Here is a 27,876-nt window from a genome sequence, read left to right on the forward strand (position 1 = left end):
CAACCATCTGACTGCCTTTGTGCCTGTACTGAAGACTACTTATAAGTAAATAAAGTTCAAGTGACATCATGACATGATAAATAAATGAAGGTTTAACAGTATTAAACACTCACTTAAACTTATGTTCTTCAAGTCATTTTTTATTTATTTTTTTCAGGAGTTTACTCCTTTTCATTTTCTTTAAATGACTCCTAAGTCTTGATAAATTGAGAATCACTATGAAGGCTGACTTAATTTCCCACACAGACTTACTCAGCATTACTGTTTCAATAAAGCCTGGCCCTCCTCATCTAATTTGAAGATACTAAAATAAATAAGTTGGTTATAGATGGCATAAAGATTATAAACGGTAATTATATTTTCAAGGTGACTCCTTAATTTACATCTGCAGCTTGGGTTCTGGCCACAAGAAACAGAATCCTCTTAGCTACACTGCCTGGATGGCACAAGTTTCTCTAAGTCCAGCCCAACATTACAAGCTACAGTTCTCACTTTGCTCCAGCCCAAAACACAGCAACAGCAGCAGCAAATCATTCACAACCTAATCCCTTACTAGGAGAGCATGCACAAGGGAGGGGAACAGCGAAGCCCACTAGAAAGACTTCAGACAAGATGGCGAGGCTGATGGCCCAATGGGAACAACATGTAGAGCACGGGTTCTCACCCTTCCTAACGCTGTGACCCTTTAATACGGTGCCTCAAGTTGTGCTGACCCAAACTAGAAAGTTATTTTCATTGCTACTTCATAATTATAACTTAATACTGTTATGAATAGTAATATAAATACCTGGCATGCAGGATGTCTGACCTGTGACCCCTGTGAAAGGGTCATTTGACATCAAAGGGGGCATTGATCTGGACCCTCCTCCACCGTAATATTTCCCCACCCTCTTCCCATGATCTTTCTGGATGGAACCAAAGCACTAAGTTTAATTCTCCCTCTCCCTCTCCTTCTCCTCCCTTTTTACAATGTTGGGGATCAAAGCCCCTGCTAGATGAGACTGTTACTTCTGAACTACACCCCGGCATTTTTAACAACAAAGGGCTTTAATCCCAGCACTCGGGAGGCAGAGGCAGGCGGATTGCTGTGAGTTTGAGACCAGCCTGATCTACAAAGCAAGTCCAGGAGAGCCAAGGCTACACAGAGAAACCCTGTCTCAATAAATAAATAAATAAATAAATAAATAAATAAATAAAAAGAAAAATAATCACTCATACAGTACTACTTTTACTCCATGATAATGCCAAATGATCCCTTATCCTAGGACATAGGGAAAGGATGGCAGCCACTAACTTCTCCATTTTCACTGAATAAGGTGAGTGGGGACCATTACCCAGATAATTTCTGTAATATGTTAGTGGCTGGCACTGTGCTCAGCGTTGACTATGAAAGTGGGGCTAAGTTAAAGCAAGCATCGCACATTCTAATCGACACCATCACTCCCGGCTAACGTGAAATTCAATTCAGGTATATAAGGAATAGGAAATGAACTGGATAGTTATTTTCAATTAAATCTTCTCTGTGGATATAAAAAAAATCGTTTTTAATTACCTAAACCATCCTAAGTAAATCCAGCACTCTATATGTCCAATGAACTGTTGTTCATTGTTGTTTTGATTTTTTTGAAACAAGGACCAGAGCTCCTCCTTAGCATCTAAAGCACTGAGCTGCAGACATGTACCACCATGACTCTTCTTATTCCCACATTTTTTTAATCTTAACTCTTCTTCTACCTGTGTTTTATTTCTAATTACAAAATAAAGTCTGCACTCCTCCCTCGTCCCCAGATACATGGGCCACAAAAACAGGATAATTGCTGAGGAATGTAGTGCTGCCACTGAGCAATTTTGAAAAAGTTATTTTCAACTTTAAATGACGGGCAAATTATATACATACTTTATAAATATTTAAAGAACTGAAAGTTATTTGTATATCAGGATAAATAAAAATATCAATGAGCAGGAAAATAGAGCCTTATGTATAGCTGCAATACTTCCTGTCGTTTCTAAAAATAAACCAGTACAGGTTATGCCTGTGTGTGGACGCTGCCATGTGTGCATTGAGAGTGTAATGGTAGTGCCTGTGCACAATCCCTGGTATGTACTGGGGCACACTGCGAGTACACTAGTGCATATGTCTATCAATCAGATGACATGGGATTCACTTTAGAGCATAATCTGTAATTATTTTCTCAGCATAAACCAAAAATATATTTTTGATAAATACAGCATAATAAATAACTTGCTACTTTAAAAATGTAGCTAGCAAACTTTATAATCAAAGCCAGAAGTGCCCTCAAATGCCAACAAAATTTTAGAAAAACAATTTACTGAAAAACTCTATTTCTACCTAGTATTCGCATCCTCCCTCCTTCCTCTCTCTCCCTCTTCTTCCTCGCCTCCGCCCCCATGCCCTGGCTTGCTTGAGCTCTCTCAGGCTCTCTCAGTCTCTCTCTCTCTCTCTCTCTCTCTCTCTCTCTCTCTCTCTCTCTCTCTCTCTCTCTCTCACACACACACACACACACACACACACACAACACTTCCCCTTAGGCCCCCGTTTTCTCCTCTGTAAACACTAAATTCAAGGGCAAGTAACTCTGGAAATGATTTCTAGGGTTTCTCTTAGACTTCTTTTTTATTTTGGAGGGGGTCTGTTTGTTTGTTTGCTTTGAGATAGCTCTGACTGTCCTGGAACTCATTATTTAGACAAGGCTACCTTCAAACAGAGACCCACCTGCCTGTCTCTGCCTCCCAAGTGCTGGGATTAAAGGCGTGCACCACCACATCTGACCATGCCTGGCTTCTCTTGGATTTCTCTGGAAGGACTTGGTTTCAGAAATCTCAGAGAAAAGACTCTGCGCCTATTCATTTACTGACTACAGATGTGAAGGTCAGCAGAGAGGCTGGGGCTACTGCTGCAGGTCACAGCAAATGGACCAAGTTTTCATCTCAAAACAGAGAAAGGCCTTCCCTTACCATGCATCGGAGACAAAACTGAAAAGGTATTAATTAATTTCCTCAATGGTCTTTGAATCTATGAGAGTTATTTTAGAAAACAAAATAAGTAAAAGACAACTCTCTTGAAGATTCTAATTAGTAAGAATGCTCTGAGTTGTTTTATTTTGAAAGTAATGTGAATAGGAGATACTTTTTTAAAATACACAATAACTTTTATTTTCATTCCTTTCAGAATTCGCCATAGCTGAGTTAGAAACACGTCTATTATTGATGTGCATTAATGTGTATTGAGTACATCATAAACAACACAGTACAGGGTGACAAAACCATGCAGCATCCTAGGCTCTACCTCGACAACCACAAACACTGTCACCAAAATCTACCCAAATCCCACTGCCGTTATAATTTATCCAAGGACTTTCTGACCGCAGCTTGCTAGGATCTTCTTTAACATGTGTTTGATTTTCAAATCTATGAAAACCGATCTCCCACTTTTTTAAAAGAACAGTTAGAAGTTCTCTAGCTTGTAAAGCAGTTGGTATTAATTAGACCATAGTTCTGCTCCTTGGCTTTGTAATTGCTAATCTGTAACCCTCGGGTTAGCACATACGGGTTCACCTATTTACAGAGTTCCCAGGTCCAGTTCATTTGGTAGATTTGATTGTTGAAGGCCGATGGGAATGCGTTAAGCTTTGCACTATCTAATAACTAATATAGTTACCTCTATAACTGTGGCTGGTACAGTGGCTGTCAGAGGAAATGGCTAAATCAGACTGAGCTGCCTAATATCCATCAAAGATTAATATAATGAAAAATATAATATAATGAAATGACTGTTGTAGTAATTCTATAGAATTCTGACATCTGAATAAAAATACCAAAAGAACAGTGAATTATTTAGAAATAAGAAAACACTGAGGAAAAGAATAGAGCCATGTATTCAAGTGACAGATAAAGGGTAAAGATCTAATAATATAAAATAGAATGGAGCAGTGGGGTGTGGTAGTGCACACCTTTAATCCCAGCACTCGGGAGGCTGAGGCAGGCAGATTTCTGTGGTCTACAAATCAAGTTCCAGGCCAGCCAGAGTTACACACAGAGAAACCATGTCTTGAAACAAACAAACAAAAATGAGTTGTTTATATCTAAGAAAAGAGAAAATGAACAAAAATAAAACTGAAAGACAAAAACGGATATAAACACATAAAATACAAAGGACAAATAGAAAATGAATACAAAATAGCCCACTAAAATGCTTCTGCAGGGGGCTGGAGAGGTGGCTCAGCGGTTAAGAGCACTGACTGCTCTTCCAGAGGTCCTGAGTTCAATTCCCAGCTACCACATGGTGGCTCACAACCATCCACAATGAGATCTGGTGCCCCCTTCTGGCATGCAGATGTACATGCAGGCAGAATACTGTATACATAATAAATAAATAAATATTAAAAAAATAAATAAATAAAATGCTTCTGCAGTAACTATCAAAATACTTTACTGAAGTCTGTCCATGTACTCTGTATACAGACCTGCACACACATACCAGAAAAGACACACTTGCATACATGCTACTATTCATACCTGTCACCCCAGATTTTCCTTTAAACTGTAAGACCTCATTTCATTTCAAGGAAAAAAAAACTAAAAATCATCAAGAATAATTACTTTTATTATTAAATAAAGTATGCTCGTGGGCCCACAGGGAAACCCTCTTCTGTTCTTCCCTCCCCACTTCTACTTTTTACAGGTATCAGTGTTTCGCACATCCCTTCTAGGAGCCTTCTAGGTAACTGCAAGCATGCTCACATAATACATGTTGCTTTCCATTTGATTTAAGGGTCCAATCACACATCTCAGAAACCTTACCAGAGCTCTTCTCATTCATTTTACACTGCTGTGCTACATGAAACAGATATATAACCCAAACAACCATGCTCTTCATGGTGAGCATTAAAGTTGCATGGAGGTTTTGTAGGGAGTAAGAGAGTTGGTTTGGAGGGTCCCCCCTTTTTGTAGGGAAGAGGCTATGTCATTTCGTTCTTGAGAGGGGGTCGACAGAGCTAGGATTTCAGGTATGCTTCCCCACACCAGTCTTAGTTATGTGGGATTTCATGTTGTTTCTAACTATAATGTCCATCAAACATCCTACAATGTATATTTTCATAAATGTAATATTTTAAATAGGATGTGAACCTAGAAACGGAATCCTATGGTTAAAGAATATGTAAATTTTTATTTTCCAAAAAGGCATATTGGTTATTCAACTAAGGAGAGGCAATTATTCATTTCCCCCAGTCTTATCAAAACAGCATGCTATAAATGTCTTTAGCTATCTGATGATCAAAGGGCCATACCATACATGGTTTCTCAAATCTGTATTTCTCTAATCATAGTAGTCTGAATCTATTTAGGTTTGTTTAAATCTATGAATTAGATCATTTCCCTTTCATTATTCTGAGAAGTATTTTCACACGTTAGACACTAAACCTTAATACATAATTTTAGTCTATATATAACTTTTGCTCTGCTTTACTGTAAATATATTTTAAGTTTTGAAATAGATAATTTAACATTATTTATTAATTGTCTTATTGCTTAGAAAAGCCTCTGCACATATTTTCATATGTTGAAGCCTATCAAGTTTTATCATATGATTTTTATATCAGGCTAGATCATTTGGTATATAAAAAATAGGCATGTAAATTTATTTTCTTCAAATCAACAATTACCTCAAAAAAAGTATTCTAAATACTTTTCCTATCCCATCCTGTGCTGACCTGCATTAATGCCAAATAAATAAGTACTAAAGCTCCGTGAATCAGAGGGTTGGTTTCAGAACTCTACTCTGTCTAGCAATGTTTCTACTTGCATTCTGTACTGTGTTCTTTGAGTAGCATCATAATACACTTTAATGTCACATGAGGAACACTGCCCTCAGAACTTCCTTTCTTCATTTTTTTATAACTGTTACAACTCACACTTCTAAGTAGAATGTGGGGAGCCATGCCAAATTCTGCCATGTCAGAAATCCTGTGCTTAGTCTGCATGCTGTGACCTTCGAGTTGCTGCTGACCTTTGCCTTAGGAGGTCTTGTGTTCTAGGCTACCCTTGGACTATTTCCCTTTGAAAGAAGTAGAGAAGTCCCAGCTTGGAACCACCCAGAGGATCAAGGAAGTTCTTACAGGGAACTACTCAGAGAACTAGGAAGTTCTACAGGGAGCGATTCAGGCTATTGTATTTCTTGCCTGGGGGCTAGGGTGAGTAGAATTAGAATAGATCCTGTTAACCTTGCTCTATATATATTCTTACTAGTGGGCATTAAAGTGAGTCTTGATCAGAAATTTCCAGACCTGATTCGTTATTTCTCTCGTCTCTGTACCCCACTTTCAATCCCCACTCCCTCTTTCAGGTGAACCCTGGTTTGATTTGTCCTGCAGGCCAGGAATTTCAAATACATCAACTGGGCTTAAATGGAACCAACATCAGTGTGTTGAGAGCATGGCAATCTTCCCATTTGTTCATTTCTTCCAAATACTTATTACTATTTTATACCTTTACTAAGTCTCTCTCCTTCTCTCCCTCCCTCCCTTTTTCCCTCTCTTTCCCTCCTTTTCTTCTGCCCACTCCAGAGATCTTTGCCTTATTTATTTCTGTGGAATGTATAATATATACACCCATATACGTGAGGATGTGTGCACAGGCATGTGGAGGCCAAACGTTAACGTCAAATGTCTCCACTGTCTGCTTTTTGAAATAGGATCTCTCATTGATCAGAAATATCACTTCTTTGGCTAGGCTGACTGGCCAGCAAGTTCCTATTTGTTTGTCTCTGTCCCAGATGCTGGGGTTCTCACATATGCACACACAAGCATACACACACACAAACAAACACACATACATACATACACACACACATACATACATACATACACACACACACACACACACATACATACATACACACACACACACATACACGGCATGCACGCACGCGCACACACACAGCCTGGTTTTTATATGGAAGCTGGGGATTTGAACTTGAGTCCTCTTATTCTTATAACAAATGTTCTCAGATACTAAGCCATCTTTCTAGCTCCAGTGTTATTGTTGTTTTGGGGTTTTTTGCTTGGTTGTTTTTAGTTGTTGTTGTTGTTGTTTTGGTTTTTGTTATTTTTAGGCAGTATTTTCACTCTTTAGCTGGCCTAGAATTCATTATGTAGCCAACCACTTTGTAGCCCATTCAAAATTTTCAGTCCTTCATATGTGATATCAAAGCAGAAATGGAGATACTAAAATGAAAAAGTTTTAAGTGGAAACAGAAGTGAGGGACGGAGGAAATGAGGAGCTGGAGGCACACTTGACCAGAGTGAAGGACGTATGAAAAGGGCAGGGAACTTTATAAGCTAATTTTAAAATGTAAGAAAAAATAGGAATGTCTTTATGTGCATTCTAATTGCAATTTCTGAACCTCTGATAACTAATTGGTTCAGACTACCAAAACAAAGTGGCACAACCTGTGTGGTAAACAATGAACTTGGGCTAACAAGATGGCTCAACAGGTAAAGGCACGTGAAGCCTGAAGCACTGAGCTAGATGCACAGGGCCCACATGTGGAAACAGAGAACCCGCTTCCTTAAGTCGTCTCTGACCTCATGGCATACACTCACGCCCACTCAACTCTTCTCAGTAATGTTTTAAATCAAAACTTAAATTGCTTTTTGCTTTTCTGACACTTCATTCATGTTTTCATACTGTTTAGAGTATCTACTGTGTTCAGACAGCGCACTGTTTCACAGAAGTTATCACATGCTTTCTGCATGCAACCATAAAGCTCAGAAATGTTCATCAATAAGCAAATGTTTTGGTGACTCCCTCAGCCAGGTTAGGTATATCTTGAGTTGCTTCCTTGAATCTGTCCTCCTTACACTCCAGGGACCAAGTACAGCAAGCAATGGCCGAGGAAAAAGAACATAGGCAGCCCAGATATGTTTCAAGTTTCTGACTATATCATTTATCCTAATGACTCACAAAAGCAAAGGCCCCAACCCAAGACTAGGAAATACACTTATCCCACTTAAAGAAGGGGAAGAGATAGTTTTGAACATTCATTACTGATCCAAAAACCTGACCCAAAAATAAAAAAATAAAACCTGACAACAACTTAAAAGAGGAGTGTGTGCAGCCTGTGTCTTAAGAGATACAGCCCTGCAGAGTGGGGAGACGCACAGACAAGGTAGGGAGCATGGTGGCAAACAAATGGCTCCACCGTGGGAGAGCCTGTGGCTCGGACTCCTCACTTCATATCGCAGTTAAACATCTGCTCAGCTGTCTTTCTCCAGTTCCATTTTTATTCAGCCTCAAATCTCAATCTGAGCTGACAGGATGGTCTGACTACTATATTCATCCTCGAGGGGCACGCTCTAACAGACATACTCAAAGGTTTATCCCTCTAACGATCTACTCATTTGTTAATCTAATCAAGTTGACAATCAAAATTAACCAACATGGCATCTGATTGTGTTCATGTATCTATTGAGAAATCTCAACCTGAAGCCTCTCATATTTTTATTTTATTTTATATATTTATTTATTTATTTATTTATTTATTTATTTAAATGCCCTTCCTGAGATAGCAAAGCAAAGCTCATTTTCCACATGATTCATAATGATTCTGTTTTATTATTTATATAGCACTAGACACTGGAAAGAAGCCCTCTTGCTCACACTGTCCCCAGCAGAATTCACTACTATAAAGGTAATTGACAGTTGCTCATTCACACCTCGTCTTGAAGTAATTCTGGAATATAAGTTCACCCATTTGTCTACAACACATATGCTAAAGAGAAGTAGAAATGCCTAAGTCTCTGGCTATTCTGAAGCATCACACATAAAGACGTCTTTGTTGTTGTTCAAATAGCACAGGACTTGCAAGACTTCCTTCCCAGCATGTCTTAGTTCCAATGCTCTCCTGGTATACAACTGGATGAAAAGGCATAAATGTGTGTACTTCAGCAGATAGTGCTTGAAAAACTTTCTGAAAAAAAAAATCTTACACTTCTGTCTAGGAATGCAAGAAGGACACCCATTATGTGCAGCTACTGTATAACTCCAATGATCTACTATCTTAAGAGCTACCCTTACTCCACTCCTGTTCTACACTGACTTAATGGCTTTCCTGAGCCTAGCTGGACTGGTAAACATAGGGCTGTGCTATAATCACTCCAGGAATCAAAGCAGAGTTTTTTTCCTTAAAACTCTCCTGAGATATTCCAGAACACATTTGCTAAAGCTGAGGAGACAATACTAAATCTTGTAACTTCAGTTCATATAGCTCGGTATTTTTATCATTGCTGACCTCACTGGTCAATTGAAGAAGTTCATTCTCACTTCCTTCTAAGAGCACAGAGGGACACTGAGCCATATGTAACAGGCCCACAGGAGATATTTCTTCATATCCTTACAGAGGAGAGCCAGGGCAAATACACAATGACTGAGAAAACTTTGATGTTAGCCTCTCTAAATATGCCATATTTGCTATTATAAAACCAGAGACAGGACATGACACGACAAGGAAAGTAAATCACGATATTCTGGAACACAAAGAATGTTTCTTCAAATACTGTTACTGCCACAAGACCCTGGAGCAGAGGAGCTCCTTAACCAACCTCATCTTCCCTTTCTCCTTGTTACGCTGCACCACCCGGCTGGTGGATTTGATATACAGATGTCGGTGCAGTTCCTCTATGAGAACCAAGTGCAAGTTCATCTTCTTGCTGTGAAGTTCCAGCCTGAGGTCGCTGAGTCCTTCCACTTGGAGCAGCGGTCCCTCCAGAGACTCCACTGCTGACACCTGAAAGGGCAAAGAAAGCCAAGTTAAGCACAACTAAGGAGTCTTGCAGAACCACAGAAAAGAAAGAGTGGTTTTCAAGGTACTATCTAAAGAGAGTTCATGGGAACTGTGTGTGCAGTATCAAACTGCAGTGTAGCTTGTAGATTAACCTAGTCTGGCCCTTTAGGACTTGCTAAGATAAATAGTACTACTTCCAGACACGCTGAGGTCTAAAGACACATGTAGCAATTCATATTTTCACTATAATCGCAATGCAGTGAGGCCAGTGGTGGTGGCAGCTCACACCTGTAATCCCAGCACTCAGGAAGCAGAGGCAAACAGATCTCTGTGAGTTCAAGTCAAGCCTAGCCTACAAAACAAGTCCAGGGCAGCCAAAGCTACACAGAGAAATCCTATTTCAAAAAGAAGTCATGAAATGCATTGGTAATCAAAAATATGAATCATAGATCTACAGTCATCTGAGGAGTCATCGGGGAGTTAGGAGACAATGAATACAGAAAGCTCTGTGGCTGTCAAACACAAACCAGCACAATATGACTAAAGAAGAACAAAAAGAAAGTGTGATAGCTCACCCATAAACACATCACTTGTTTTGTGATGTGCTATAATCAAACGTCAGTAGCAAATAAGCTTCCTTAAGTTTAAAGCAAGAAAGAATCAAGGAATGGAAGATTGACAAGCCCTGGGCCAGTTCTGCCCTCTGAAGCTTGCCCATCCATTCTCACACTGACTTGCAACAGCCCCTGCTATGACCACCCCTGGGCCCTGTGCAAGCTGCCAGTAATTCCAAATGGAAAGGCAGACTCGTAAAATGACCAAAGTGTCCCCAAGGAGGAAAAAGAACAACAAATTCATTTATACTTGTGTCCTAAAATGGATTTTAACTCAAGTCTCTAGTGAAGAAATGAGGTGGCATTAACCTTCAGTGACATCTAGATCCAGAAAATAAAAAATAATTTGGCAAACCACTGGCCTTATCCCTTAAGGTAATTAAATCCAGCCAAAATACTTAAGCTTAAAACTTACCCATTGTATAGCCACACTTGACTTGCTTGTAGGAATTCGCATGAAGAGATTTAATTCATATCCTAAACCCAAAATTACATAACAATAACAGCTTCCAGAGCCACTCAATCAAAAGAATTTTTCAACTTCAGGTAAAACAACACTATGCCTGGCAAATAGTGTTCACAGAAGTTATTTTTAACAGTACCTACTTATTCTAAGGATAAAGAAAACTCAGAACAGATTTACATGGAGTTTCAATACAGCACTTGAGCAAGTGTTCTTCAGCATGTCACTGTCTGTCGTTATTTAAACAACAAGCTTTCTGACTATGTTTCCTGAAGCCAAATATAATTGTTATATACATGCATATGCATGTGCACATAGACACCCATGAGATCAAGGGTAGATACAGAACATGAAACTTTAAAACTCTCAACATAAAAGAGAATAAACGATAGTCTCTGTGGTTATTTGAAATGGCATGGCCCCAGAGGTTCATATATTTCAATGTCTGGTCTCCAGTTAGTGGAACTGCTTAGGAAGGATTGGTTAAGTGTGGCCCTGTTGGAGGAGGTGTGTCACTGGGCTGTGACGTTTCAAAAGCCTGTGACAGGCTCAATATCTCTCCCTCTCTCTCTCTCTCTCTCTCTCTCTCTCTCTCTCTCTCTCTCTCTCTCTCTCTCTCTCCCTACAACTTGTGGATCAGATGTGTGATATCAGCTACTTCTGCAATGCCACGCCTGCCTGCATACTGCCATGCTCCCTGGTGTTCTGGGGTACTGTTGTGACAAGTCTGACTATGCTACTGTTTGCTGGAATATGGAAGAGTTGGGGACTTTGGATTAGGTAAACAGCTAAACGCTCAATGTAGACTATGGAGGCCCAGCTCAAGAGGTTTCAGAGGAGAAGAATATTAAGAGATACTTTGGCAAAGAATCTGGCATCTTTTTGCCCTTGTCCTAAAAAATTTGCTGGAGGCTAAATTTAAGAGTTTTAGATAATGGCTTTGGTAGAGGAAATTTCTGCGTCACATGACTATTAGTGATCAATCTTCTGCAAATACACAATGAAAAGAAGCAAGCAGGACAAATACAAATACAAAATGTACAGTTTGAGGAGAAAAGAAGCACCAGAAGATGTATTGGTGGAGCAAATTCGTATGCTCAAAGAGACAAGAAGTTTTTTAAAAAGCCTGATGCTAAATGAAATAAAGGGAGTGGTAAAGCTCAGCGCAAGACCAACCCTAGCTAGTCCTGAACCCTAGGAAAGGAAGAAGTCTGAGGATTTCCTAGGCCTAAGCAACAAGGAAAGCTTATGCAAATGCTATTCAAGCAGGGTTCCAGGTTCCAGCCCCAGCAAGCAGAAGCACTTAGTAGCTTTGGCCACAGTAGTTCTGGATTTAGAGACAAGAAGGATATAGGAAATGGGTCCTGTAATTTTCCTCCCCAGTCAAGGAAAGCCACTGAGACCAGACCTGTGGCAAGGGAGTCTCTGCCTGGAGGCCCAGAGAGACTATTTCCTGAAGCTGTGAAGGCGAAAACCAGATTGCACTGGAGGCTCCAAAATGTTGGCAGTGCCAGAGCTATAAGATAGCTGCCAAGGAGAACTGCACACAGGAAGTGGAACCAGCCCAAGACAGAAAAATAATGTGTTGTAATCAACTAATCTAGAAGGCATAGGAGACTGGAAGAATGCTCAAAGAATTTGGAGTTTATCCTGTTGAACTTTTGTCTTGCTTTGGTGCAGTATTCCCTCTGTATGCTCCCTTTCCTCCTTTCAAGAATGCTAAAAACAAAAACAAAAACAAAATTTTTCCTTTAAGATGATAAGGATAAGCAGCATCTTCAAAATGTTTTAATAAATGATAATGAACAAAATAGCATGCCATTCTATACAGAATACTGTCAGGGAAAAAATTTTAAAAAACATTTCTGTACCATATACAAACGCAGGCAAAATGTACAATTATGAAACCAAAAATTCAAAAGCTCTTACCTGATGGTGACATGTATGTCTACAATAAATGAAGGTCTTTGTAAGGAGAATGTAACTATAGCTATACCATTCTCATGAAAATATTCTTAAGAACACTTTACTTAAATACTTAAGTATCATAAAATATAAAAGTATATAAAATACTTAAATGCTAACTATCTTGGAAATAACTTGTCTCTAGACCAACCCTGAATTTCTATACAATGTGACCCTGAGCTGACTGCTTGACTGCTACCTCTCTGCTTCTATAAACTAAGCTTGCTTGATGCAGATGTACACAGCCGCTTTTCTGTACATGGCATACCTATGGATTTTGCCCTCAAAAACTTGAACCAACTTGGTCATGGTGAATGATATCTTTGATGTGTTCCTGGATTCGGTGTGATAGTATTTTACTGAGTATTTTTGTATCAATGTTCATAAGAGAAATTAGTCTGAAATTCTCTTTCTTTCTTTCTTGGGTCTTTGTGTGGTTTAGCTATCCAGGTGACTGTGGCCTCGTATAATGAGCTTGGTAATGTTCCTTCCATTTCTATTTTGTGAAATAGTTTGAAGAGTATTGGTATTAGCTCTTCTTTGAAGGTCTGGTAGAATTCTGCACTGAAACCATCTGGCCCTGGGCTATTTTTGGTTGGGAGACTTCTGATAACTACTTCTATGTTCATAGCAGCTTTATTCCTAATATCCAGAATCTGGAAACAACCTAGATGTCCCTCAACTGAAGAATGAATAAAGAAACTCTGGTTCATTTACACAATGGAATACTACTCAGCTATTAAAAACAAGGAAAATTTTGAAATTTGCAGGCAAATGGGTAGAACTAGAAATGATCCTCCTGAGTGAGGTAACCCAAACCCAGAAAGGCACGCATGATATACACTCACTTATAAATGGATATTAGCCCAACATAGATGTCCTCTGAGAGACTCCACCCAGTGGGGGAATAAGACAGATGCTGAGACTCATAGCCAGACTCTGGGCAGAGTGCTGAGAGTGGTATGGAAGAGTGGAGAGATGGAAGGACCCAGAAGATTCTGGAGCCTCACAAGGAGACAATCAAGGCTAGTAGATCTGGGCTCGGTGGGGCCTGCACAAACTATTGCAACAACCAAGGACAATGAATACAGTGAACCTACACCCCCTTTTTAGATATGGCCAATGGACAGTTCATTCTCCATGGTTGTGGAGGGAGTGGGACTGCCTCTAACGTGAACTCTGGTGCCCCCAATTGGATCATTTCCTCCTTGGCAGAGCGGCCTTGAGAGAACACAGAGGAGGGCGATGCAGGCTATCTGGATGAGACCTGACAGGCTCTGGTCATATGGTGGGGGAGGAGGTCTCTTTCAGTCACAGATTTAGGGGAGGCAATTAGGACAGAAGAGGGAGGGAGGCTGGTAATGGGAAGATACAAGCCAAATGAGGGGATAACAATTGGGATATAATCTGAATAAACTGTAAGAATTATTTAAAAAAAAAAAACTTGAAACAACTGTAAATCAAGGCTGCTTCCTGCTAATCTCCTTGGGACAGTCTAGAAAGAAGGTAACAAAAACTCCATTCAACTTATTCAAGCCTCTCTCAGTTTTTCTCCTCAGGTACCCATAACAAGGATCTGCCATGACCATTTGTTTCTTCCTACATTTTATTTCTCAATTTGATGTTAGTAACTATTTCCAAAAGAAATTAGGATATAAGCCAAAAAATAAAACAAAAAGCAGGAGGCTTCAATTTCACTCCCCTGGATGGACCCCTACTCCCAAATATGGACCTGAAGGGCTTGAGAGCTGATGGTGGCCACAGACAAGGACCTCCAGACCCCCTGTGGAAACGCCCTGATTGAGACCAAGACTCCTATTTCCGTCTGTTTCCAAATACGTCTACTTTGCTGCAGTTAATTTGCAAAATTTTAAATATTTATCAGACAGAAACTAAGAAAAGCAAGTAAATGAAGCTTTACAGATAACAGTTTCAGGTATTACTGCTTTCATGGTTATAATGATCAAATGTTGACTAATTAGCATGTTTCAACCCGTGAAAATTGTCAGACTCACAGTTGGTAGAACCAAAGAACAATCTTGCTGTTCTAAAACCAAACGTGCAAACAAAGTAAAAGAACATAGCAAAGCAATTGTTTTCGAAAAAGGGATAATCAGAACCCAAAACAGTCTAGCAGGCTCATCAAGGGCTACCATTATCCCTGAGTGGTGGCTGGGTGTCCCCAGGTGCTCCTGGTGTGACTGGGACTCACAATCTGTGGTGACTGGCTCACCCACAACGGGAAAGGAGAAGTTTGAAGAAATATGAGTCCTTGTCAGGACTAATTTTGATAAAATAATTTTTTTTTAAATTCCAACAATTAAATTACTTACACCAGACTCTAACAGAGTTTAGAGGCCAAAATGGAAGAGTCCTCACTCATGTGGGACTAAGACTGAAAAACAGATTACAAAGACTCTCTTAAACCCACAATCTTGGGCTGGAGAGATGGCTCAGCGGTTAAGAGCACTGACTGCTCTTCCAGAGGTCCTGAGTTCAATTCCCAGCAACCACATGGAGGCTCACAACCATCTATAATGTGATCTGATGCATACTGTATACATAATAAATAAATCTTTAAAAAAAAAACACACAATCTTGCACATGAGCCACATCAACTTTATATAAAAAAGACACTTTTGCTTAGCCACCTGTCCAGCTACAGCCTATTTACAGACTTGAGCTGACACTTGCCTGGTTAGTGATCCTTATGGCCAAAGATAATAATTTTGAAACAATTTTGATAAACTTCTGAGTTTAACTTTGAAAAGGTCTAGTATTTATCTCCATGAATGTGCCTGTGATTTGTCATAACATGTGCAGCCAGGAATAAATAAGCCCATTCATTCCTGAATAAATATATTTCTCTGGGAAGCCTTCTATCTGTTATTATTTTAGTCTGATAGGCCTAACATTTTAGGGGCAAGTCTGAAAGCTTTGCTGTATCTGAGACATCACAGTACTGTTGTAAAACACTGTGTCCTCTACAGAACTCTGAAGAGTATCCTTGTCCTAAAATCTGTACTAAGACATTTCTTTAATGAACTCCCACTCTGTGAAACACATACACACACACATACATACACACAACTTCTCACATTTTTACTAATAAGCTGTAATACCGAAAGTAAGAGATATGAAATGCAAAAAGTAAATGCATGTTCATAAGAATCTCCATTGCTGATGTAAACTCAATGATGTCAGCCACTTAACTTTTGTTTGTACTACTCCATGAAGAAAATGTTAGGCAGGAGTAAAAGAAGTAAGGGGTGTATAGAGGAGAATAGAGGGAGTCTATTCAAGGCTCAGAGCAATAATGAGGTTTGGAAAAGATTTAGCGATCTATAGGAAAAGCAATCTCTGATGCTGGCTTCCCTGGAGAAAGTAGACTTTTTGGTTCTCTGTGGTTCTACACTGCCAGTGTCTGAAGGTCTCTGGCTATTGACAGTCGACTACTTAAGAGACTTCCCAAGATAGCTGCACCACAGAGCAAGGCCAAGTGCCTTGAGCAAGAACATCTTTTCCCCCATACTCCTCAGCCTATGCTAATCAGCAATAATCAGGTCAGATAATCAAAACAGCCCATTCTTAGACCAGACTGATAACATACCATTGATCTGACCTATTCAGGGCCCACCTCCCTCAGGAAGCCCAATACCTACAATGCAGACTCAGCATGCTCTCATCATTACAAACAGGATGCTGTCTAGCTCCACTCTCCTTTCATTATTGCCAGGGTTATTGCATGTTTTTATTTAATAAACCTTCATCAGCTCAAATGAAGGGTTGTTATTAGCTGAGCTAACGTCCAAATGATAATGCTCCAGAGACATATCAGTGCTCATTGGTGCATTAACAAAGAGAGAAGAAGAGCTGAGGTCAAGCACACCTCAAGTAAATGAGGTGATATTGGGTACTCAGGGCTTAATGCAGTAGACTGCCTGAGAGATAATGGAATTTACAGAATAAAGCAAATAACATGAAGTCATTGATACGTGAATGAAGGAAGGAGGGCCTGTAAGATAAAGTTATTGGCAAATAAAAAGCCACCTGTGACTTTCTTCTTTAGACTATCTTCAAATCTATCTTAGAAAACAAAATTCCAAAGAGACCAAATGAGAATTTCAGTTTCATCAAAGATCTCACTACATTACCATCATACAAAACAGACTCTTTTTAAAGCTATTCTTAAACATTCTTTGGACAATCCACTCCTTCTAAGTTTTTGTTTCTCTTTTGTCCTTCTGTCATCATGTATTCTGCCACAAAGAACTCTCATATTTTATGAAAACTAAAATGTTGGGTTTTTTTCTGTCTTGAAGCAGGGGCAACTGACAGTGCATCAGCCCAGACTTCACAAAGTGACATTAGCGGAGAGATGAAATGTATGAGCCTTCTCTTACATGAGATCTTTGAAAGCTAACTAGGTGTCTGTCTTGATTTTACAGATGGAGAGGGAAAGTTATATTGTTTTCTTAAGCTTTATTTTCTTCCACATTCCAAAAGTAATGCATGTTTAATCGAGGAAACTTGAAAGACACAACAATTCACAAAGGAGAAATTCATTCATCAGAAATTATCTTAAGCATATGTTTTTTTTCATTTTTAATAATTTCGGAACATTAATTAGTACATGATAAAATCTAAGAATGTGTTATGAATACCAGTTCACACTATGAGTACATCATAAATGACTTAAATAAATTCCCTTTCTGTAATTCACTGTAAATGCCTTATTATCACAAATCTTACTGTGATAAATACCTATATCCATAAAAACCATAGAAGCAGATACTCCTGAACATAGAATTGTTGAGAAATCTTCTGTAACATAAAATTCTACAAGTAGAATTCCAATCCCGAAGTTGTGAAGCATAAATAAATAAATCCTTACTTTCATCTAACATCTACGACAAAGAACTGTAAACTACACACTGAAATGGGGGCGCTCTTCCTTGTTTGGATCCTGTGTTCCCTTCGATTCTCAACTCTCACCAGCACTCTTTGAAGACTACTCAAGTGTAAGTTTCTCTCCAAGCAGGACACTAAGAAAGGTATTCTCTTTTAACAAGTGTCCCCTTATTTATCCAGGGTCTTTTTGTTTGTTTGTTTGTTTTGTTTTTTTGTTTTTTTGTTTTGAGACAAGGTGTCTTTGTTTAACAGTCCTAGCTGTCCTGGTTCTCACTTTTGTAGACCAGGCTGGCCTCGAACTCACAGCGATCCACCTGCCTCCCAAGTGCTGGGATTAAAGACGTGTGCCACCACACCCGGCCTTATCCAGGTTCTTATTTGTTCTTCTGAGACAAGAAAAAGTTTTAGAACAACTCACCTATGAGTTGGCAAAGCAGGCCTCATATCTAACCCAGTCAACTTCAGGAGTTTTCTGCATGTGGCCCTAAAGCCATTGGAAACGCTGAGCAGTCTGGCCAGCCCTTTACTAACATGCACTCTGAATATAGCATAAAAAGAAAAGGGCAGTTCCTATTAATAACTAGGGAAACACAACTAATTTGAATCAGGATGAACCTCAGAGAAAACAGACTTTGGAGCAAGTTAATTCTAACCTGTCAAGCTATGTAAAAATTACTAAGCACTCTCAGACCATAGCCAAGTTGAGACACAGACATTATCAACACAGGTTGCCATCATTTAAAGTGGCACAAAGATCTGGCTCACATCTGGCTAAAAGCCAATCAGTCAAATATCTATTCAATGAAGCCCATAGGTGAAACTGAGACCAAAGTGTAATGGACGGCAACAAATAACTAGGGCATTGCTCTGGACCATTCCTCTTCTAAATCCAGGTGTATAAACACTCATGTAGTCCCCTAGTGATACAGACTTCAGGAGAGAAATGTTGCTTGCTCAGTGTAAACAAGTCCAGGTTACTGTCTGTTCTTTTTACTTTGCACTTGGTAATGATGATGACAATGACAGGGCCTATAGCATTTTAAATCTTTAAGTTGCTTTATGTTTGATAAAACACACCTCACATGAAATAGTTCACTTTTATTCTCATAACCATTCAATAATATTTATCATATTTATAAGGTAATGACACTGAGAATCAGAAGCAGGAAGTGAGTCTCCACTCCAGGTTGGACGCTCTGGGCACTTGCTGAGACCATTTTTGCTTCCACTTTGTCACACTGAACAACAGCCACCATTTGACAACTGATAAAGTTGTACCCTGATTTCAATCCATTAAAGCCTCGCATAAAGTCAGAGCAACAGCAAAGACGCAAGAGGTACATGAGCAAGAATAAAATCTTGAGAATTTATAGTAAGTACAAACCTGTTGAGTCACTTAGCTAACTATTACACTGAACTATTTTAAACCAAATAATTTACCTGTAACATCAGAATAGAAGCCAGATGGTCACCAGCCACAACAGAATGGCAACAAAGACCCGTAAACATTTCTACATGAATGTAAATTTCACCACTTTAGTCTTAAACAACTGTTCACCATTGGAGTTAGGGTTAAGTAAAGGCAGGGACAGTGAGTCTTGCTCCATTCTATAGCCCGGGCTAAATCCCACACAAGAATTCCAAATTTGGCTATAAACTGGTATTATTTAGAAACTGTCAAAAATGACCAAAGCCAGCAGCCCACCTCCAGAGATTTCAATTTTATCAGTCTGGGTTGAAGCCTAGATTTTACAATTTGAAAAATTCTCTTATTCACAGTTTAGGAATCACTGCTTCAGACAAGCTAAATGAAAAATCACTAAGCCTCATGAGGGTTAACACAATGAAACAGAATTTCTATTGACTTTAAAATAAAATAAAAAATGAATAGCAGATTTAAAAGAAGCACAAATGAAGGAACCTATCAAACCATCTGATTTTTTCAGAAACCTTAGCCATCAAAGCCAAATATAAATAAAAAACAGGTTTGAAATGCAGGAAAAATGGAAAATACAAAACTTTGAATTTTTATTTTATTCTAGAAAAAAAAAACTGCAACTACCACAAGCCTATTAATTAACTTGAGATGCAACTCAGTTGGTAAATTTGTTTTTAGCTTTCCCTGACTTATCTAATAGATATTTGAGGGACAGCTTTCAGATAAGGCACAGAAGATTACCCCCAAAATAGCAAGCCATATTAACCCTGCCCCCACTCTCCCCAGTACCCTTTCTTTTGGCATGTGCCCCACTATACTTATCACAGTATGAACACTGCTCCCCATTTCTCACCCTGATGGCACATGACCTCTGGCAAGCTTAAGACAACTTTCACAGATCATGCCAAAACAGAAATGATCAGCAACTGTATCACCACTTATTTAGGAAGGAAGGAAGGAAGGAAGGAAGGAAAGAAGAAAGAAAGATAGAAAGAAATTAATTGACGACTCTGAGATTCCATCCTACACCATAAGAATGGCTAAGATCAAAAACTCAAGTGACAGCACATGCTGGCAAGGAAGTGGAGAAAGGGAAACACTCCTCCATTGCTGGTGGGAGTCCAAACTTGCACAACCACTTTGGAAATCAATCTGGTGCTCTCTCAGAAAACTGGGAATAGTGCTACCTCAAGACCCAGTTATACCACTCCTGAGCATATACCCGAAAGATGCTCCAGTACACAACAAGAACATTTGCTCAACTATGTTCACAGCAGCCTTATTCGTAATAGCCAGAATCTGTAAACAACTTAGATGTTCCTCAACTGAGAAACGGATAAAGAAACTCCGGTACATTATACAATGGACTACTACTTAGCCATTAAAAACCAGGAAATCTTGAAATTTGCAGGCAAATGGATGGAACTAGAAATGATCATCCTGAGTGAGGTAACCCAGACCCAGAAAGACACACATGGTATATACTCACTTATAAGTGGATATTAGCCCAACATAGATGTCCTCTGAGAGACTCCACCCAGTGGGAATTGGGACAGCTGGGGAGGGGAGGTGTCAGGAGCTCCACAAGGAGACTATCATAGCTGGTGGATCTGGACCCAGGGCGGGGCTACACAAACTGATGCACCAACCAAGGACAGTGCATGCAGAGCACCTAGACCCCTGTTCAGGTGTAGCTAATGGACAGCTCCTTCTCCACAGGACTGCCTCTGACATGAACTCTGTTGCCCACGATTTGATCACTGCCCCTTGAAAGAGAGGCCCATGGGACCACAGAGGAAGGGAAGAATGCAGGCTATCTGGATGAGACCTGATAGGCTGTGGTCAGAAGGTGGGGGAGGAGGACCTCACCATTCAGAGCTCTAGGGGAGGGGAACAGAGCAGAAAAGGGAGGGAGGGTGGGAACAGGAAGATAAGAGCAAGGGCATTATTATCAGGATGTAATGTGAATAACATTTTTTTAGAAAGAAAGGAAGAAAGAAAGAAAGAAAGAAAGAAAGAGTCTAGGAGCTGGAGAGATGGCTCATTAGTTAAGAGCACTAGCTACTGCTCCAGAGGACACAGGTTTGATTCTGAGCACCTCCAGAGCAGCTAATAGCCATCTGCAACTTCAGTTCCAGGAGCCCTTTACTACACTTGCTACAGGCGCCAGACATGTACAAGGTACAAAAACATTCACGCTGGCAAAACACCAATACATAGAAAATAAAAATGTTAATTTAAAAAGTATAATCATTTGTTAAATTACTAAATATATGCCATATTCTTTCTTCCCTGATACTATAAAATGTTAATTTCACAAGTTGATATTGAAACTAGGAAGACACGCAGGGGCTTTAGTAATAGCTATCCCAGTACTCATCACTAACATGTACTTTGCTGCAGACAAGCCCATACAGAATGTTGCAGTGCCTGTGCAGTCACTGAGCCACTGTCAGGTTGACTCCCAATAAGCCCCAACATGTCCCAACTCCTGATATCCATGATGTTTTCACATCACCAGCACTCCCAGAATGACAATAAAAACAAGCTAGGGAAAATGGATTTACATTTGTGTGGTTTTGTTGCTTGTCCATTAATCATTTGAGAATCAACTCATGATCACCTCCTCCCAGGCAAAAGGAAGAGAATAAGTTCAATATATCTGCTGATGGCAGTTTCACTGGCACAAATAAGAACAACGTCTGTGGTTCAACATTCCTGAGACTTAAACATTGCCAGAAAGAATCAGATCAACACAATTAAGCTATTTCCAATCATAAAACTAGTTTATATCTAATTATAATGTCTAACAAGTTAGCATATTTAGTTACCTATTATTTACAATTAGATAACTAATGAATTTCCCATGAACATACATATATATATACACACATGTATATATATATACATATGTGTGTATGTGTGTGTATATATATATATATATATATATATATATATATATATATATATATATATATATATATACATACTTGATATAGGCTGGATGAGGAATTAATGACAAAGAATCTGAAGTTTGTCATGCCAAATCCTGGAAATATGGCACAGAACTTTGGCTTTTGATCATCCATCTGTGCATGTGTTAAGGCATACTAGAGCTGATTTCTCACGAATCCCTTTGACTGGAAAACAGAAGTTAGTCATGCCACCGCTGACAGCAAGTATGCCAGTCCCTAGCGGCAACTCCCTGGCCCCAGCACTGTTACTGATAGAGAGTACGTCATGCTCCCATCACTCCCACCTAGAGCCATCTGCTCTTGGATCTGCACTGGTTCTGAGGGCAAAGTGCTGTGGGTCCCAAAACCTACCAGGCCAACTGGTGTTAGGGGCTTTGACAAGAACAGAGGCCTTGACAAGAGCAGAGTTGCCTCAGCAGTGCCTGAAGAAACATCCAGCACACTCCCAAAACACCAATCCCACTGTTGGAGCGGCCACAACGAGGCACCCAACCCCAGCTACTGTATGTACCACCCTACATGGCCCCTCCAGACAGTGGGTCTGTCTAACCAATTATAACACACACTGTATTTAAAGCTATTAGTTACAGCCAATAAAGCTTTACAGTGAATACATTATGGTGCCCAACCGGCATCAAAGCCAACCAAATACCACAAGACATAAAATTTGAAGAAAGCTATTGACAATAGAAGCTAGCTTATGTACAAACAACAGAGAGAAATGATCCACCAAATGTGAAAATATTAGTATAGGATAATAGGAAACATGAAAAAATAAAATAACACATGCCATCAAAAGAACAAAAACCATTAACGAATTCCAAAGAAAATTATATTGAGGGAAAGTCTACATTCTTTTTTTATTAGTGTATGAAAAATCAGTGAGAAACAAGAAGATACAAAAAGTTGAAAAATTAGAAAAACAATCCATGGCTTGTGTGACAGATTCAGCAGAAAGAAATCTTGTGAAAGAATCAAATAGAAATCTTAGAAATGATGACCATAATAAGTAAAATAAGAAAAATTCAGCATAAGGATATCTGCCTTAAAAAAGCAGCTGTGAAGAATTCTAGTCAGACTAGAAGGGAAAAAATCAACAAGAACAAAAAGAGGAGCAGAATGAAGATCCTTGGAACATGATGAGGGGGAAGTTTCTGGAATACTTAAAGGCAAAGAAATGGGGAAAAGCAAGAAAAACTACTGAACTGCTTGGTGTAGACACCCAGGTTTGGGAGACCAAATGGCATGCCTCAAAGATGCACACTATGACATATTACAGAAAAACTACCAAAAGTCCAACACACTGAGATGGCTGCACACGCTTGTTTATTGTTGTACTAGTCATGCTTGCTGAGATTTGGATCGATCTAGCGAATGAAATAATATTCAGAACTACTGTCCATTTACAGAAAGAAGAATGAAATAGCGGGGATATGTAACATTAAGTGAAATAAGTCAAATACATAAAGAGAAATACTGCATGTTTCCTCTCATCTATAGATGCCAAAAAGCTAATCTGAACATAAAACCATGAGTACTAGACTCTGGGAAGTAAGGAAGAAAACAGAAATTGGACATTATCAAACCACAGAAGTAATTAGTGGTTCCATAGCACAAAGAGATGACAGGAGTTCAAATTAACCTAGTATATATTTTATGAATAACTAGCAGTACCCAAAGGCTATAAAGACAATGTCATGACAAGAAAGTTAAAATAACGCCAGGCAGTGGTGGCACATACCTTCAATGGCAGCACTTGGGAAGCAGAGACAGGCAGGTATCTGAGTTCAAAGCCAGCCTGGTCTACAAAGTGGGTTCCAGGACAGCCAGGGCTACATACAGAGAAACACTATCTAGGAAGGAAAGAAGGAAGGAAGGAAGGAAGGAAGGGAGGGAGGGAGGGAGGGAGGGAGGGAAAATTAAATAAGTTATCTGCACATTTAGTACATCTGTATCTTGTAGAAAAACACTTTATTGCAAATAATGATCACTGCTATATTTGTGTCTTGTGCTTTAAAAGTATGTAAAGCCGTGGGACAAGCACATTTACAGAGGGTTTTCTCTTTTAGAGCTCATAGCAGTCCTAAGAGATGGATGCTACTATTGTTCCAACTGGAAGAGGAATCTGAGGCTAAGAGAGATTAAATAACATGCTCGAAGTGCGACATCTTGATGGGACTTTAACTTAGTCAAATGCCTGAGCACTTGCTGACATGAGAGCTTGGTCAATTAAAGTTTCATCCTAAGTGAGGCAGGGGGTAAACCAGAGAAACTCTTATTTGGTACATACATACTATAAACATGTATTGAAATCCCATTACACCTCACAGATATGTACAACCATCGGGCTATTAATACAACATCCCAAACAAAAAAATGTCCAAGGAGGTAGAGATGCTAATTATCCACACTGTATAAATATTTCAAATTATCAAAGCCAATAAAAATATATAATTAAAATAATGAGCTAATCTTGCATTTAGGTAACACGCAAGTGACTTTTTTAAAAGGAGGAAAATGTTTAACATAGCCCTACTTCAACTTTTTAACAACTCAAAATAAAGTCCACCTCTAAACTAAATTTTGAAGTAAGATACCCTTTCCTATAGTACTGATTTAAAAACTTGAGTAACTATAAGCAGTTAAAGAACTTACAATGTGCACTGCGACTACTTTATATCTTTCTAAACCTAAGAGCTATATAGTATCCTTGAGGCAAGCTTTAGCACGGATAACTGGCTACAAGTCACACTGTGGTTAAGTCAGAGATAGGCTTCAAATTTAGGACTTCCAGCAACTAAGACTCATACTGGGCCACACAGTTCTCAGTATCATGGAATACATTCAAAGGATCATACGAACTGAAAATACTATAATATTTTTATTCTAGGATTCTAGAAAACTACTCAATTAAATAGCTGCCTTACGCTTTTTATTCCAGATAGGGCCATATTTTCAAAGTATAAGTAAAATAACCCCATTACACAATGCTCAAAGAAAGGCATTCTGGGAGCCTCTGGGGAAAAGACAACTACATAAATATGTTATTATAATTATCATAATAACCCTCATCTGACTATATAGCTATGGATTCTTTTAGTAAAGGCGTATAAATAAAGAGAAAATGATTAAAAAGACATTCAAAATCTCTACAATCTCAGGCAGGCTTAGAAATGAAAATTTATTTTAGTCACAAGTCTTGTGTGACTGTCAGCTAAAGTGCCTCTAAACGACTCACACTGGCTTGGTTTCTACTGAGTGAATGCAATTATGAATTGACTTCTATGGCTGATAAATCAGAACTTGTGTAAGTGGTTTTCAAAGCGCTCCCTGCAATTTTCTTATGGTTCAGACTTCTACACACAAATTCTCCCTGGGGAAAAAAAAAGTTTATAAAAATATTAACTCTCATGAAACACCTTCCTGGCTACTCATGCCAGTGGGAAGAAGCTGCTATTCTTATATTAATAATTGTTTCCCGAATTAATCAGTCATTGTACATTAAAACCAGCAGCTGGAGTGTTTTGAGTGATAATGAAACCTGTAACAAGGCATCTTCAGCCGTCTTTTCAAGACAATAAGGGAATTAAAATTTCAATTTAAATGCAGAGGTTTGAAACACGCTTCACTGGCAAAATTACTTCAATTAATGTGAGTGGAATACAAAGCCAGACTGCAGAAATGTGATGCAGCAACCAGAAATTATGTCATTAATGTGCTTGCATCAACCCAGCACAATACTGCAAAGGTCTAATTTAAACCATACATATCACAAAGCTACAGGCTACAGTATTAATCAAGCGGCTGATTTCTGTGGTGGCTTCTTGTTGGATCATTTTTAGCTTTTCATAAGCCAACAGCAGCTGTTTACCCTTAAAGACGGAAACAAAAGGCTGGGCCTATTTGCAGACATTACCTGTCATGACAATTTAATTATTTTATGCAATATTCTGGTTATCATATCAAAAGAAGAAATAAAATTCCACCTCGAAGCCAAGCCTGCAGCTACAAGACAGGTCAAATTTTAAAACAGAAATAGCAGGAGGTGGCAAGAGCCATGGGTCACCACTGATTTATTTACTCTGGGTTTATTAACCTACACTGTGAAGGGATCAAATTACTACATATCTATATCTGCACCTGCCTCACAATGAAAATGCAAAGTCTTCTGTCAAACAAATGCAAAGAAATCAGTGGGGCTTGAAAGACTGGATTGTTTTGTCTTTACTTTCCTGTGATGCATTTTAGTGGAGATTTCCATTTGGACCCTAGAGATTCCTTAAGTAGATTTTACTTGTAGCAGCACATAGCCATGGAGAAAGGAAATGTGATTGTTTTTCATATGAAGTCAAGTAAAAGAGTAGTTGAAGACTTTATACTACACTCATATACACAATACTGTTGAAGACCGTCTCCAACCTTTTGGGGACAAGATGGACAAACTGTTGTACATTCAGATCCCCCATTTTCTGAATCAAGCACAATTACGTCTTCTATACAATGGTAATGCCAGAAATCCATCTGTCCCAGCTGTGAGAGTGAAAGGTGCTGATACATTCCCCATATATAAAATACCAGCACACAGTAGGTGTACACTCCTATTAGCTCTGCTGAAATGGTTTTTGCTACTTTATATACTTCAAAAGGTAAGAAATCAAGAGTATCTTGTCAAAAAAATAAAAATAAATTTACCAGGCAGAGGATATAAAGCACAGATGGTAAAAAGAGAAGTACCTTTAAGGAATATTATTTCTTCTTTGTGCTAAAGTCTTCCACATAGTTACTCACCTAGCTACTGATTTGTGAACTCTAACTTTATGATCGTCACTGCGGTAGGAACGGGTAAGATGCCAACCCCACAATCAATGGTCTACCACATTAACAAAAGCAGTTATATGACAATGGAGTTCATGTAGCTCATGAAACATAAAGAAAAACATGTAGTATCGGAGATACTCAGAAAGCTGAATACGTTTAAACCAAGTCCAAGCAGAGAGTATCGGGAATCACTCTGAGAAAACAAATAGTCAATTTAGAAGAAAAAAAAAAAAAATCAAGCCAACAAAATGGGTCAACAGATGAAAGCAATTGTTGAATACCCTGACAACCTACATTCCACCCCTGGACTCCCATGGGGAAAGCACAGAAATGACTCTCACAGGCTATCTTCCAACCCACAAAAACAGGCTGAGACCTTTGTGGAGAACCTCAACCCATCAAGGTGCAGAGAGGAAGTGACTCTGTGGAACCCAGTCTCAACTGACATCTACAACACAACAGGCTCAGGGAGCATGGTGTAGGGGGCAGGAAGATTACACAGGCCAAAGGAACAGGAAGCTACACCCATGAATTCTCATTTACATGGCTGCTTAAACAAGATCTGATCAAGGACGACACCAACAAACACGGTAAGAGAAGGGGGAAATCTCATGGAGCCCTCAACCCTAGACAAGCCTAGACCAAGAGTCACAGGCACCTAAGGAGTGCGGGGCAGCAGGAGAAGAGCCCCCAATGTGGCCATCTGACACCAGGTGCTCAGCCCTGAAATCATATACATACAAGTAACAATATAAAGACTGAGCAGGTTGTACTATCATACTTATATATACGTACAGAAAGGGTTGGAGGGAGGAAAGGGAAGGGAGCAGCATGATATGATTATATTTTAATTTCAAAAAACAAAAATATTTTAAAGGATAAATATTAAA

The 27,876-nt window shown here is 39.2% G+C and overlaps 1 protein-coding gene across 3 annotated transcripts in view; it reads right to left on the reverse strand.

Annotated features, from left to right (window-relative positions):
* The window catches only part of EXOC4 (exocyst complex component 4), a 739,217-nt gene that overhangs the window by 671,364 nt on the left and 39,977 nt on the right, over positions 1-27,876 (reverse strand). For all 3 annotated transcript variants that reach the window (XM_084787371.1, XM_084787373.1, XM_084787372.1), the window contains exon 4: positions 9,621-9,805. In XM_084787371.1, coding sequence (XP_084643497.1) covers positions 9,621-9,805 — 185 coding nt within the window. The remainder of the gene's footprint in view (positions 1-9,620; positions 9,806-27,876) is intronic.

Source organism: Acomys minous (genome assembly GCF_964271855.1).
Source record: "Acomys minous genome assembly, chromosome: 6".
Classification (NCBI taxonomy): domain Eukaryota; kingdom Metazoa; phylum Chordata; class Mammalia; order Rodentia; family Muridae; genus Acomys; species Acomys minous.